This window comes from Poromitra crassiceps, assembly GCF_964638095.1.
Source record: "Poromitra crassiceps genome assembly, chromosome: 14".
NCBI lineage: Eukaryota > Metazoa > Chordata > Actinopteri > Beryciformes > Melamphaidae > Poromitra > Poromitra crassiceps.
In genome coordinates, this window is record NC_139633.1 from 14,161,085 (window position 1) to 14,176,174 (window position 15,090).

At 43.6% G+C, this 15,090-nt stretch overlaps 2 protein-coding genes across 2 annotated transcripts; both read left to right on the forward strand.

Moving 5' to 3' along the window:
* Window positions 1-2,464: 2,464 nt before the first annotated feature.
* On the forward strand, window positions 2,465-6,890 carry LOC310788961 (actin, alpha skeletal muscle A). Its single transcript, XM_083650566.1, has 7 exons — window positions 2,465-2,471; window positions 3,497-3,633; window positions 4,364-4,688; window positions 5,131-5,292; window positions 5,639-5,830; window positions 5,944-6,125; window positions 6,469-6,890. Exons 2-7 carry the CDS (start codon window positions 3,505-3,507, stop codon window positions 6,610-6,612), a joined length of 1,134 nt encoding a protein of 377 aa, XP_083506692.1. The 5' UTR covers window positions 2,465-2,471; window positions 3,497-3,504; the 3' UTR covers window positions 6,613-6,890.
* Window positions 6,891-10,365: 3,475 nt separating this feature from the next.
* ccsapb (centriole, cilia and spindle-associated protein b) lies at window positions 10,366-13,083 on the forward strand. Its single transcript, XM_083650356.1, has 3 exons — window positions 10,366-10,763; window positions 10,898-11,178; window positions 11,262-13,083. The coding sequence occupies exons 1-3, from the start codon at window positions 10,382-10,384 to the stop codon at window positions 11,442-11,444; spliced, it is 846 nt and encodes a 281-aa protein (XP_083506482.1). The 5' UTR covers window positions 10,366-10,381; the 3' UTR covers window positions 11,445-13,083.
* The last annotated feature ends 2,007 nt before the right edge of the window (window positions 13,084-15,090 follow it).

The window sequence follows — 15,090 nt, forward strand, 5'->3', positions numbered from 1 at the left end:
AAAAATAAAGCTTGTCTGTTTTTCAGTGCAGGGCCATTTGATTCAACCTCCCTAAACATCCATCTCCTCTGGCTCAACTGACAGTTGTATAGGCCTACTTAAAAAGAGCCATAAACATTGCTTCAATGTTTAGGTGCTTAACCTTACCCCTTATAGTCACACTCTCTTTCTTTCCAACTCTCCCTTTCTCCTCATCTGTGTTTACACAGGAAGTGAATGTGTCATATCCAACCAGTTTTGATCAGGAATCTGGCTCATGAAAGGTTACACATCAACATGTCTTTGCTCCCATGAATCCAGCCTCAAGGCTGAGATATGGGAGAGCGTTCTGCTGCAATATGGTCAGGTGTTTTTACCTTAAATGATGACCAACAGTGTTTTATTCAGTAATTAGTTCAGTTATGTTATGTTTATAGACCCTTATCACAAGCATGTCTCAAAGGGCATATAGCATATGATATACACACAACAGTTGCATAATGCATTTTACTAGATTATATACATTACAATACTACACAAACACAGCATAGCTTTAGATGTTTAGACACTAGGAGGAAACCAGAACACCCAGAGGAAACCCACACGAACACGGGGAGCACATGCAAACTCCACACAGAACCTACGACCTTCTTGCTGTGAGGTGACACTATATTCATTGATGTTTCACAGAAGCTCTAAATATATGTGACCAAACAGCGACAGCCTTGATACTCTCACAACATTCTGAGGACAAGAGGTATATTTTCCAACAGCTGTGATATGCTTTTGATGATGATGATGATTTCCTGTTTCTTATAATGAGCAGTGCATTGTGATACTACTTTTCCATTCCCTGTCCTTATGAATAATCCTCAAAGAGTTGCCAATCTCTCTCCTCTGCAGCTGCATGTAGGTCTTTCTCCAACTTCCCAATTCTCTCTCTCTATTTTGTCCACACCTCTCTCCCCCTCCTCGTCTCCCTCTCGTATCTCCTCAAATGTCTCTTTCTCTTCTTCTCTACATGTGTCCCTCTTCTTCTGCTATGCGTCACTTCCTTTGAGTTTATTATAAGCTCCTTGGCACCTCCTCCCCACACCCATCCCCTCCCTCTGGCCTCTCGCGCCCCAACTTAGAACACACACACACACACACACACACACACACACACACACACACACACACACACACACACACACACACACACACACACACACACACACACACACACACACTTGTTTCTCTGTCTGTTGCTCACTCGTATGCCAGCCATACACATGCACTAGTCTGCCTTAAAGTTATAATTAATCCCGCTCCTCCAGTGACAGAGCGGAGTAGTCCCTGCAGATTAGATGTCAGCTGTTGGCTCATGAATTTGTTTTATGTAATGGTTTTTCTCCTTACTGTATTTATACAATAAGCACACAGTGCATTTTTTCACAATAAATCATATTGTTGTGCTCTGCAGAATGGAATATTTTGCAATCAATAAATGTATATAAAATAATTTAGGCACTAATGGATTTGTAGTTGTACCTTCATTACGAAAGACGTCTTAAAAGTTTGCAATAGGCATAATTGTTAAGAATAAGACTTTCTGCAAAGATGTTAAGTTTTGCAATTCGTTTAGGCCTATGCAGTAGTAAGATGATAACAGAAATGTATAGGCTACCTTGTGCACCATATTTGCAGATAGGCCTATACACAAAGACAGAGAAATATTTGTTTCCCTCAGCCCTCAAATTTATTCATTGTTTGGAAAAGAGAATTGTGGTCAATTAAAAGGTTGAATTCAATCAATAAAAATGCCATTAAATTACATTTATTTATTTTAGTATTATTTGGCATAGAATTAGTTTTTAAGCATCTATCCTACCAAAAGTTTGTGTCGTTTTATAGGAGTGTTGCTCAAACTAAGTGTGAAGTGTGAACTTAACTCTAATTGGCACTTTGGTCACGTTCAGGCGCGCAGCCCCCAGTGTGTCCTAAATGTGTTCAGATGAGGGCAGCATTTTCCCGTTATGCGGCCTAGTAGCACCAAATCTAGACCCCTGATGGGGAGCAACTGTCGTCTCCCGTAGAAACCCCCAATGGCCCAAGGCGCGCTCCATATACGGCCCTCGAGGTGGGCCCCCGCACCGGGCGCGCTGAGGTCCGCGGCGCGCCGAGCGGGGAGGTCAAAGCGACAGTTCCATATATGGCGCGCGCTCTCTCTCTCTTGGAAAACCTCGCCGGGGGCGCGCAGCGTCACTCACCTCCCGATCCTCCTGGACTCTCATGGAATCCCCTTCTCCTCGCCGCTCCTCCTCTCCTCCTCCTCCTCGGCCTGTCAACAGCCTAATATGGCAGAGGGCCGGGATTGGGGCCAGTGCCCACGGTTGTGAATGGTGGACGTCGGGTATATAAGGTGGACGGGCAGCAACGAGGAGTGTAGCTGGTTCAGCAATAGCACTCGTTGGGTCCTTCTCACTCCGAACGGCAGAAACACTCCCAAGGTAAGACATCAGCTATAGGACCAGCTACCACAGGAGCCAAACTCTGGAAACCAGGCTAGATCATGTAGGCTACCTATGGAACCAAGGCAACACTGGGGACTCTGCTGGAGCAGAAATGAGACTAGACCAGCAGTATGAGGCCAGCTAGGACCAGCTGCCATGCACTGGAGGCAACCTGGGGAACTCTACTGGAGTATAGGCTGTAGGAAACCTGGATGAGACGGAAAATACTTGTTGATAGTTGAGGCCTGGGCATTTGGATAGACTGAGTGAGCTATCATAGAAAATATTGGACAGCACTGGACTTGAGAAACTCTACAACTGGAGTATCCAGGCCTGGGGATTGAGGATTGACTGAATCTGATTTTCTTCAAAAGCATCTCTTAACTCTAACACTGAACCTGGGAAAGATGCTGATGCTGCAAGACGCCATGCGCCTTCAGCCCAGTTAGACACAGGCAGGAAAACATGATACTGGGAGAATAGCCAGGCTGTGGGGATAGATTGATTTACCTGATTGTTAGAATGACTTGATTGCACAAATCTGTGCAATCAAGTGGTTTTGCTCTATATGACTGTAGAACTACTTACCAAGTTAGAATAACAGAATAGTGCATTAGACTGACCACATCCAGATGGGAAAGTAGACATGTTTGCAAATTGACTACCCTAAAGCACGTAATTAGTATGGTAATCGCTGTTAAGTGAGTTTTGTTGACCACAGGCGATGTATGGCATAGCCACTGTCATGCGTAATGGACGGTTGGCCATTACGCATGACAGTAACGCGTAATGGCCGGCTGGCCATTACGCATGGACAGATTTGAAGCAAGCATATCCCTAAATTACATTAAAATTACAAATTTAAATTATTGTTAAATTAACAACGAATAGTAGGCTAGAAAAAAACGAGCGAAAGGGCAAACACAACTTTCATTTTGAATGTAATTTATATCACATTATCATGTGTCACACTGTCAAACAGTTGTACTGACCTGAACCTTTCCTCCTCTCTTCCGCTCCAGAAGCCATCATGTGTGACGACGATGAGACTACCGCTCTTGTGTGCGACAACGGCTCCGGCCTTGTGAAGGCTGGCTTCGCCGGAGACGATGCCCCCAGGGCCGTCTTCCCCTCCATCGTCGGCCGCCCCCGTCATCAGGTAAACAGCGGAGGAAATCTTACTGCAATAACGGGCTACACGGGCAACATGTTGAGGAAAGACAGATGGACAATAGCTCTTGAAGAATGAAGAAATGATCAGATAAGAATGATAAGATAATTGGGAAATTGGTAATTGGTCAAATCTTTGGGATAAAATAATAATAATAATAATAATAATAATAATCTAGATTTGCTCAAAATGTTTCCCATATGGCCCAGTGCAGAACACCTCAGACTATTCGTTATAATTTATATAAACACAATGCAATTTACAGTTTTACATCACTTAATTGGTTATTCAATCAAATAGCAATTTGGCAGAGGAAAACATTGTTTGCGGGCATTTGCAGTCTTTTTTATTAACAATTAAATTGATTTTTGTGCATCTATAGAAATCATCAGGCGACAACAGAGCGTGGCAATATGTTTCCATGCCGGGCGAGGTCATTTCTGCCCTTTTCACACTCAGTGCAGCCCTCTGCTCCCTGGGACTAAATTAGTCACATCAATTAAATAACAGTCACACAATGTGTTCTCTGTGTCGGTCTGTGTGGCCCACGGTGCTATTTGATACATTACGCAACCGTCACCATGCCTGCCTTTCTGTGCCCCGCCACACAGTAAAGACTTTAATCTCAGCCAGAAGGTCATATCTTTCTCTGTCGATAATGATTGTTTGACGGCCCCGGTTAACCTTTTCCTCCGCATGTCCTCTCTCCTCCCTTCAGGGTGTCATGGTCGGTATGGGTCAGAAGGACAGCTACGTCGGCGACGAGGCCCAGAGCAAGAGAGGTATCCTGACTCTGAAGTACCCCATCGAGCACGGCATCATCACCAACTGGGACGACATGGAGAAGATCTGGCACCACACCTTCTACAATGAGCTGAGAGTGGCACCCGAGGAGCACCCCACCCTGCTCACTGAAGCCCCCCTGAACCCCAAAGCCAACAGAGAGAAGATGACCCAGATCATGTTTGAGACCTTCAACGTCCCCGCCATGTATGTGGCTATCCAGGCTGTCCTGTCCCTGTACGCTTCCGGCCGTACCACCGGTAAGACTGACAACAGCAGCAGACAGCTAACTTGATCACAGAGCTAAAAACAACAGCAGGAATATAGCTACAGCTGACACATACCACAGTCAGAAGCCCTCATACTGATCTAATGTACCGGATAAAAGTATCGGTAAATGTAGCTAACAAACACAAAACAAAATAGCCATGAATGCGCATTTTCCCCAGATAAGCCATTTTACGCACAACTTTTACGCACTCATTCAATGCCAATTTATTGTCATTTTATGGCATTTATACGATGACATGAACGAATAGTTAGACCAAAACGTAATACAGCCAGACCTGTGTATTGGTAAACTGCTAGAAACATTATTTTAGTCACAACTTTACGCACAGACAGGACAGATTTATTCAGTGTATTTTCCTTGTTGGACTCTTTGGTGTCTTAACTGAATCGATGCGCCTTGCCTCTCTCCAGGTATTGTGCTGGATGCTGGTGATGGTGTGACCCACAACGTCCCAGTCTATGAGGGTTACGCCCTGCCCCACGCCATCATGCGTCTGGACCTGGCTGGTCGCGATCTGACCGACTACCTGATGAAGATCCTGACTGAGCGTGGCTACTCCTTCGTCACCACCGGTGAGGACCTCTTTCTTTACACAGCCTACTCCAAAATAAACAAAAATATTGGGAAAAACAATTAGCCTATAAAATAGCCTATAAACATAAAATAAAGCTACGAGGACTTTGTGTAATTTATACACAAATATGGTCATTGATTATATTGCTGCTATTTTGTTATTTCTAAGTCATGTTAAAAAAGATAAAAGAAGACTTCAGTCTATAGTATTTTTCAGCATTTGCAACTTAGGCTGACCATGTGACTCTCATGGTTAAGCTTTTACGCACAGGTGTCTATGTGGAAATCGTGCGGTTTGAGGGCTCCACTGTTTGAGTAACAACACATCAACTTGTCCCCATACAGCTGAGCGTGAGATCGTGCGCGACATCAAGGAGAAGTTGTGCTATGTGGCTCTGGACTTCGAGAACGAGATGGCCACCGCTGCCTCCTCCTCCTCCCTGGAGAAGAGCTACGAGCTTCCCGACGGTCAGGTCATCACCATCGGTAACGAGAGGTTCCGTTGTCCCGAGACTCTCTTCCAGCCTTCCTTCATTGGTACGTGAGATGACACATGACCATACAATTATTCTCCTTCAAATCAATACCATTTCAAACAGTGGATGTGAGCCCTTCTTTTAGGCTAATACTTGTCACTCTCATCTGAACAGGTATGGAGTCTGCTGGCATTCACGAGACCGCCTACAACAGCATCATGAAGTGCGACATTGACATCCGCAAGGATCTGTACGCCAACAATGTGCTCTCCGGTGGTACCACCATGTACCCTGGTATTGCTGACCGTATGCAGAAGGAGATCACTGCCCTGGCCCCCAGCACCATGAAGATCAAGGTAGATATAAAAACACAAATATGAGAAAAATATAATAGCTTAGTATTACTATAGGGCCTTAATGGAAGATGATTTTACGCACAATTTGCTCATTAAATAGGCTACATACACGAATTTATTGAACAAGCCAGCTATGATCAGTATATATTAAATTAGTTGACGATTTGCTCATCTAATTTTATTTTAAAAACTCACGATAAATTCACTGACTTTGTTCAGGACATGCAAATCGTCCCATCCTTGCAGAAGACAGTATTGGATATACCCATTCTTTCAGAAGTTACCTTAATGCGACTGTTTGCAATGTGACACCTCCATATTAATCCGCCTCCTCCTCCTTCAGATCATTGCTCCCCCCGAGAGGAAGTACTCCGTCTGGATCGGTGGCTCCATCCTGGCTTCCCTGTCCACCTTCCAGCAGATGTGGATCTCCAAGCAGGAATACGACGAGGCAGGCCCCAGCATTGTCCACAGGAAGTGCTTCTAAATCCTCCGTCTTCTTCTCCATCATCTCCATTGTCACCACCAGCTATTTGGAGATCAAACGAGGAGGACCACCCTCTGCGACACAGCGGCACTCTGCTGTCAACTGACATTATGCATTTTTCTATTCTTTTAAAAGCTGCATATTTTATTGCTGTCTGCTGTCTGTGTTGTACGGAGAAACAAGCTGTGAAACTGAACCATGCATCCAAACCCCAAAAAATTTAATAAAAAAATACAAATAACGACATGTTGCCCAACACATGTGAATGTAAGTGTATATACATGACTACTAATAATTTATTAAAGTCCATTATTTGGTATTTTTTTCCCCACTGTTTCTTCTTTCTAACAGATGATAGGGGGAAAGGGTTAAAAAACATATTGACAAGGTGGAAATCTGGGAATGTGAATGATAGGCCTATAGCTATCATTCAAAACGTGCATGGGAGAATTCTTCAGCAAATGCAATGTCACCTAAAGGTTCAAATAGCCTATTGCATAGGCCGCTCACTATCAAAGCCAGTCTAATTTAAGAGACCTATGGAATAGCCTATACCTAGCCTAATTGCCTAACACCGGGATAATGAACCAACATGACTGAAACGATCCCCAGAGAGATGAATGAAGGCTATGGCCTAATGGAAACTGATAGCCTAACGGTAATCTCTAATAGCCTACTTTATTCTACTCCTATGCTAAAATAGACCTATATATAGGCCTATATAATGACATATAGGCCTATCAACCAGCTGACCAGGTCTGGGAGAAAAATGGGAGTGAGGTCGATGGGGGCGCCGGGGTGGCTCTCTGTCTCCGCTGGGTGGGTGACGGTTGTGGGTGACAGCAGCGGTGAAAGGCGAGCCCTCAGCCTCCGACAGTCGACTTGCCAGGAATGTGCCCAGGCAGCAGCAGCTCCGAGCGGATCACTAGCACGGGACACCCGACACCCGGCTCTGAATCCCGCTGAGCTGCCCGCCCTGCCCTCCGCGGCTACACGCTGCCCCACACCATCTTTAGACAAAACCAGACACTCTGCAACCCTGCCTTATATATGCATGAGAGCACCCCGGGTTGTCTGGGTATGGGTTTGGGTCCGGGCTAAACGTGCGCGGGTGCGCGTCTGTGGCGCTTGCCTGCCAGCTTCAACATGTTCCATCATCTTCCAATATGAGCAGCCTGTAATAGAATCAATAAAATGTAGGCTAATAAAAAAATATATTAACGAGAATTCAAATCCAAAAACAGCAAATGATGCACAATCCCACAGCCTATAGGCTTACTGGAAGATTATAAGCCTTGACCAAAAGGGGACATGACCCATCATCAGTCGCCAATAAATTAATAAGCAAGTGTAGGCTATGTCCTGTCGCCTATTACCCATTAACATTCTCTGTTTATGTGCTGGAGGTGTGAGTGCTCCTATTAAATAGCTATAACTAGTAGGCTATATAGCCTAAAATGTTGTTTTATATGCCTACCCTCTAATCATATGATCGAAATCATTCACATCCAAACCGTGGAAAGCAACATTCTTCGCAGAGCCACCTGTTGCGGGTGTGTGGCTTTTTAAAACGTCTTGAGCGGGCGGAGCTAAAGGACGCACGCAGCCTGTGATGACCACTGTGAACGCCATCTGTTCTGTTTAGCTTCCGCGAATCCGAATCCGTGTAAGTATTGTACACCAAAATAGACTCTTGCAAACCGGATCTGCTGCGAATTTCTCCTGTCAAGCCGTTCTGTTGTAGATACGAGTCTAATTAAGATTGTAAATCAATAAGTCTTATATTTAGGTGTAGCCTATTCAACAGGCATGCATAGACAGGCGATAATAGCTATCCCACATTCCCTTATGATTAACACATCTATAAATAACACGTTTCAGTGAATGTTAATGTATCATTGACGATTAGTAGACAATGGACATTGTAACACGGTAAAGCGAGTTTTAGTCCAAAAACGGCGATCGAATAAGGCGAGCTGATCGACCTCCTTTTGGCTGGCTGATATTGAAGCTTTGGAGAAAACACTGCAGCCATCTCCACTGATGTATCTCCACTGCTGTGATTTGACCGCTACTGGCCGTTTGGAAATCTGGGAGAGTCGTTTAGATAGATTACTAGAACCAATCAGAGAGTAACGTGACAATGGCGTCATCATATTCAGGAAATTCGGTGTTTACGGCTTTGTTTTTACCGGTGACCGCAAATATTTAGCTAGTTCAGAACTGTTAGCCTAGTATCGCCAATACAGGTAAATTACGGGGTCGACAAACGCCGCCTGGGTTCCCACGGAGCAGAGGTGCGGTCCCAGGTTAGCCCATGCCATGGTAGCCTAGCTAAAACTCGTCCTTGTACAAGTCGACCCAGAGAAAGAGGGCGTGTCCTCAGCCTCCAGGCTCCAGGCAGCTGCTTTAACGGCTCGAGATTTGAAGTCTGACTGGCGGCGTCACGAAAATAGCTACTCGGTTTCATTCACAAAGGTGCGTGGACAAAAACGTCGTACATTAGCGAGGGCGATGGCATGTTTGGTATAGGCTATTGTATATCACAATACTTTTTTTCTTTTTCTTTTTAACTAGCCTAGGCTATTAGAAGATTTCTAGGGTGAAGACTGGAGAAACGAACTTTTCTCCCTATGAACTCACCCTGGTCCTCTTCTATTTTTGTAGCCTCAACGCGAGACTCACCAGTCTTCTTCAATTTTTGTAGTAAAAAAATTATAGACCACAAAATATATAAATATTTTACACCACAAAATTATAATATTGAGTAAACTCCAAGCATTAATACGCTACTTTTTTGACAAAAATGATTTACAAAGCGAATCTGATGAAGCATTTTTGCACCCCACACAACAAGCGGCGCTGTCCGGGTGCTGAATCTGACTGATGAGTCGCGTTGAGGGCCTCAACTTGAGGCTAGCTTTTACCCAGAAATCGCAAATGCATGAAATAAGTAAGGTCTGCGGTTAACAAAAGTTTATGAAACAGCAAATGAAGTTTGTGTTCAGAAAGATCATCTTCACAAACGAGGACCACTTATGACTTTTGAAGCGTAAATGTTTTTTTTTTACGTGATTTTCAGAAACCACTTAAAAATGTCTGGCTAAACCCTCACTTGCACATCGCTGATGTGATCACAATTGCTCGAGTGACATAATTGATGACATCATTGGTGACATCACTGATGACATCACAATTGCCCAAGTGACATCACTGATTTATGACTGATGATGTCACAATCGTGGCTGAAGTCCAGAAGATTTGCAACGAGACAAAACTGTTTTGGAATGTTGCAGGGAAAAGTTGCAGTGGTGTAGGCTGATGGCCTTGCCAGCAATTCAGCCTGTCAACTTGCAGGGGCTGGTTGCAAGTAGTTGCAAGTTTCAACTTGTCTCGCAGTGAATCTTTGGTCTAAACTGGGCTTAACAGACACCACCCAGTGCCGCCCACCCACTTAGGCAATTTTTTAAATATATTTATTTATTAGAGACCAGCAATATCAATATACATAGTAACATACAGTGTGTCTCATACATTTTTTTACTTTCTTTTTTTCCCCTCAACCCTCCCACCCTAACCCATCAGGCACTTAGGCCATTTTAATTGAGATGATGATGATGTAACTTTAGCAGTTGTTACATTTTGTTATTGACCTGCTATGATTGTGTAACCATGATAGCATTACTTGGCAGAGTTTGAGTCTTTCAGCTTCATGGTCTGATACAGATTTCAGCTCAAAAAGCCCAACTGACAGCGAAAAGGAGAGAAGATGGTGACCAAGAGGACCCGCTCGGAGTACATGAAGAAATTCAAGGACCCCAAATGGGAGACGTACACCAAGTGTTATGATGAGATGGTGGGGTACAGGCTGACCCGCAGGCTGCTGGAGCACTCACACAACCCCTGGTTCTGGAGCGGCTCAGAGAGCGACTCGGACTCAGGAAGTGCCACTCCACCACCCAGAAAGAACCAGGTCGGGTCTGAGACCACCAGACTGCAGACAGAGGCTGCGGGGGAGCAGTGTGATGGAGAGAGGACAGACAGGCGACATAAGCAACATGGGACTCCGCCCAAAACCTCAGTGCCCACACTGAAGATCCCTCTCCCAGAGGAGGAGGAGGGCCTGTCTCCTCAGATTTCTGGAGTCCACGGTAAGAGTTAGCTATAAAAGTGATTGAGGAAAACTATATTGGGATGTTGTGTATATTCATTGTATCATATTGTTCTAACATTATGTGCCAAAGGAGCTGGCGCAAGATAATTAATAATCCTTTGTTCCTTTCAGGAGCCCTGGTTGACCGTGAGACGAGAGGACCTGAGGAGACAGCGGAGCCGGAGGAGAAGAGAGAGGAGCAGAGGGCCAGCAGTAGAGGCAGTAAACCCTCCAAATCGTCTAAACACACGTGGTGCCCCCCGCGGGTCAGGCCTGCACCACTACGGAAGCCCAGGGAGGACAACAACAAGCAGAGAGGACATCCTTTTGCTCTGTACGGTTGTGGGGAGAAGCATGTAGATATAGCCAGCAAGAAGACATACAACGTTTGGCCTGCAGCGTCTACTACAGAGGTAAATCTGCAGTTCCGTTCTGTCGTTCCGCCTAGTGCTTTTGTGTCTGTTTGTCACAAGTTTTGTTGGTTTCCTCTTGTCAGATCCACGATTCGGCTCTCCGTGCGAAGACCAAGCGGGAGGTGGAGCGCCAGATCCAGACCCAGAGAGCCGAGCGCCGAAGAGCCGGATCTCCTGGTCTGGACAAGAGAACACAGCTGACTCAGCCCGAGTTCAACCCCTGGCTCACTGAGTACATGCGCTGCTTCTCTGCCCGCTCCCGATAGGACAGACTCGCACACGCGCGCGTGTATGCGTGTGTGTGTGTGTGCGCACGCGTGTGCATGTCTGCAGTAATTAATCAACCTGGTGCTAACAGTTTATGAAAATGGATGATGTGTGTGTGTGTGATTTTTAAACCCACTTGATGACTGTGAACAGTGTGTGACACTGTAGATGCCAGCGTGTTGCCTCTACTCATTCAGCGGTTGCTGGATGTCACAAGCTGGATGTCACAAAGATTTTTCCACCATAGCTTGGAAAAATAAAATGATTGAAATACAATCTATATTTTAACTGAATTTCCCGTCAAAACATACGTGAAGTGTCATTGTTTAGAGCGAAGGCCTTTATCATCATAAATTATCACTGAATATGCTGCAGAAACAAAAGGGACCAAAACAAGGATGCATGCAAATCCAAAACGCAAATGACATCTAATCACCATTAATACAGATACAAATTGAGAGGAAACACATATTAACATATTACACGCATAGATAAGAATCCACTCTCTCCTAAGTCACCACCGACAGCACATTGCAAATTAGAACTGTCAATTTGCCGAAGTCTCATTTGTACGGTATATTTTGTGAACAAGTTAGATTTTTTGCTTTATTGTGTACATTTTTTAGATGCTCTGTATGTTTGTTATATGTGTGTGAATGTATTGTGCATCAGACAAAGTTGTATTCATGCACCTAAGCAGACAAAAAAGTGTAATCGTTTTCTTTTGCTGTTGCTGCTCTTAAGTTCAGTATTATTTTGTCTGCTTCGCCTGTGGAATGATTTAGTTTTTCCAGTACTGTGTTTTCAACAAAAATGTTTAACTAGTTATGCTGCAATATGATTAGGAGAAAACTTAAGCCAGGACTAGCTACAATAGATTCGAGAAGAAGCCATTGTGAAATCTTGTGCAATATTGTGATGCTTTAATTAGTCGCTTCAGGGGCATTTTCTTAATAGATCTGGTGGGTGAATTCTGACAATCTCAGAAAGCAGTAACCAAACAAGATAGTTCAGTAGTAGTAGTAGTAGTAGTAGATTGAGTGACTCATTGATGTATTACTAAGACCAAGCTTTATGGTGAACACCCTGTTAATACTGTAGAGACATTTGACTGCTTCCCAGTATATCTGCACAGCTGTGTTCACTGTTTGGATGATGATGGGTGCGTGATGTCGTCACTGGTGTGTGGTTAGTTATCTAGCTCTGTTGCCTATGGATTGTAAGTTTCAGTCCAGCATAGTGTCCCTTTGCCAGACGTTGAATGGGTGATAATTGAGAAGAAACTGAGATGGCAGGCAAACAATTAAGGCACCAAAATTACTTCACTTCCATCCATGGGCAAATCACACAGTCTGGTTTTGTGAAGAGTTATATGGAAGAAAGTAAAGAGGTAACTCATATCAGACACAGCCGGGTTCCTGAAATCAGGAGTGGGACCCCAATCGTCCCCACATGACAGCCAGTGGATTTGAATGAGCCAGGGCTGCAGGATGTTAGGAGTTTGTGTCATCAGGTCCTGGACTCGAAAAGTCTAAGAACCTCTGGCTTTAAGGACAACTACTTTCACAACACATTGACATTTTGAAGCTTTTAACACGTGTGTTTCAGATGGTTTTGATGACAAAATGCTGCGGTTGACTGACATGGTACAAAGCTTTTAAGAAATAAATAACTTTTTTCACCTGTCTGTCGAGTGTATGTTGGTTTGTTTTACTTGGCCAAAATACACATTATTCTGGGGACTTTCAATTGAGTCATCAAGTTTCTTAAAGGAAAATGCCACCGTGCACTTTTTTTGTCATGACTTCAAGCCTGACTGCGGTTTTTCATCCTCTTTTTCCTTCCGTTGTCTCCTATACTGTGTCCATTACAACAGACACACACAAATAGCCATTGTCAATGGAAATCTCCACTGAAAATCTTTTGTTGTCCATTATGGCAGTACACTCAGAAAATAAATACATCTCTAACTGAATTCTAGATTTGTAATTGTTTTATTTTAAAAACATCTGCTTTTATCATACACAATAAATTAAAAAATAATGATATTCATGACAAGGGAAAAATAAACAAATAATAAACATACATTCAAATAGACGAGAGAACTGATGGCATAAATGCTAAACAGCAACAACCCGATGGTGAGCAGCCAAAGCCACTGTCAGATAAGACATAGTTGAAAATCATATGAAATATTTTAACAATTTGATGTGCGCTTGACTTAAATAAGCTTAACCCATAATCCAAATGATAACAGAAGGGCAATCCCACCACTGAAGTTAAGAACATAGGACATGTCTTCTGTTTGTACACACTGAAGTAAAACTGTCTTACCGCGGTTACCGTCATTACAGCGCTTTGAAAAACAGTCAATAATATCCATCATCAACCAAAGTGAACAACAGTCTCCCAGACGCAGGCACACAGCCTTGGTGAAATGGTTTTTGTGAATGTATCAGCACTTTAAGCTGTAGTTACAGCAGTTGAAACAGAAGAAACTTCCAAAACACCCATCTTCCTTATTCAAGTCAAATCTTGAAGAATATATAAAAAATCTACCCAAAATTAAAGTGGTCCAAAAAATCAGGACTGGGGCGTTAAATTGTTGAAGAGTTTTTTACATCTTAAAATATGACACAAAGCTTCCATAAATAAAATAAACCAAGCCCACGTCAAATATTTTCACACAGTTGAAATGCATTCAGCTGGTCTTTCCCCAGCACTCAGTAGTCCATTTTTCAGTCTCAGCAAAGCTCTTGAATGGAAGACCTTGGTAGATGAGCAAGAGGATTTAGGTGACAGAGGTGCGCCATTTGGTCAAAACAGGAACCCTTTGGACAAACCCGGCCAAATCCATAAATCTGTTTTCACATTTTCAGATGGGTGATTTTTCTGCATGTTGTGCACAATTGTAAATTAAAGACAGCACTTTTGAATGATGTGTAATAGTCACAGTCCAAATGATTAAGGTGGACTGAGGAGAAACTGAAAACCCAACAGCAGTTCAGAATATTTCAACCTGAAACCCAACGGCAGTTCAGAATATTTCAACCTGGACATGTATCCTTCTTCATTTGAGGGCTTAAAGTACGACAGCTTTTCCCCCCATGATAATAGTGTTAGTCGTCGTGGTCCAGTGTGTCATGCACAGAAAACACCCCATCCATACTGCAGAGAAATTGCCATAACATGATGAAGAAGAGGATGATGAAACCAACGATGAATATGATCTATAATCTATAGATAATAACTCTTCATAATGAAATACTCTGATATTCTTTTTGATAAAACATGCGTCAATCTCTATATACAGGAACATTGTACAGTCTGTAAGATGCTGTAGGGGGGGTAGGGAGAGATTCAGAGAGGGTAGAGAAGAGAGAGACAGGTAGGAAGGTTAGTGATGGATCAGTAGGCAGTTGGTTGGTTGGATAGAGAGATAGATGGAGTGTATAGAACGAGATGGAGGGTCGGAGTCACAGGTGAGAGGTGGGGAGGGAGTGACAGAGATGGAGGGAGGTACTGGAGTATTGTGTTACATCACCACACTGCCATCTTTGACAGCAACAGGTGATTACAATCAAATGACACACTGAGTTTTGTACATGCTGATGGGCATATAGTATAGTATAGTAAGCTAAGTGA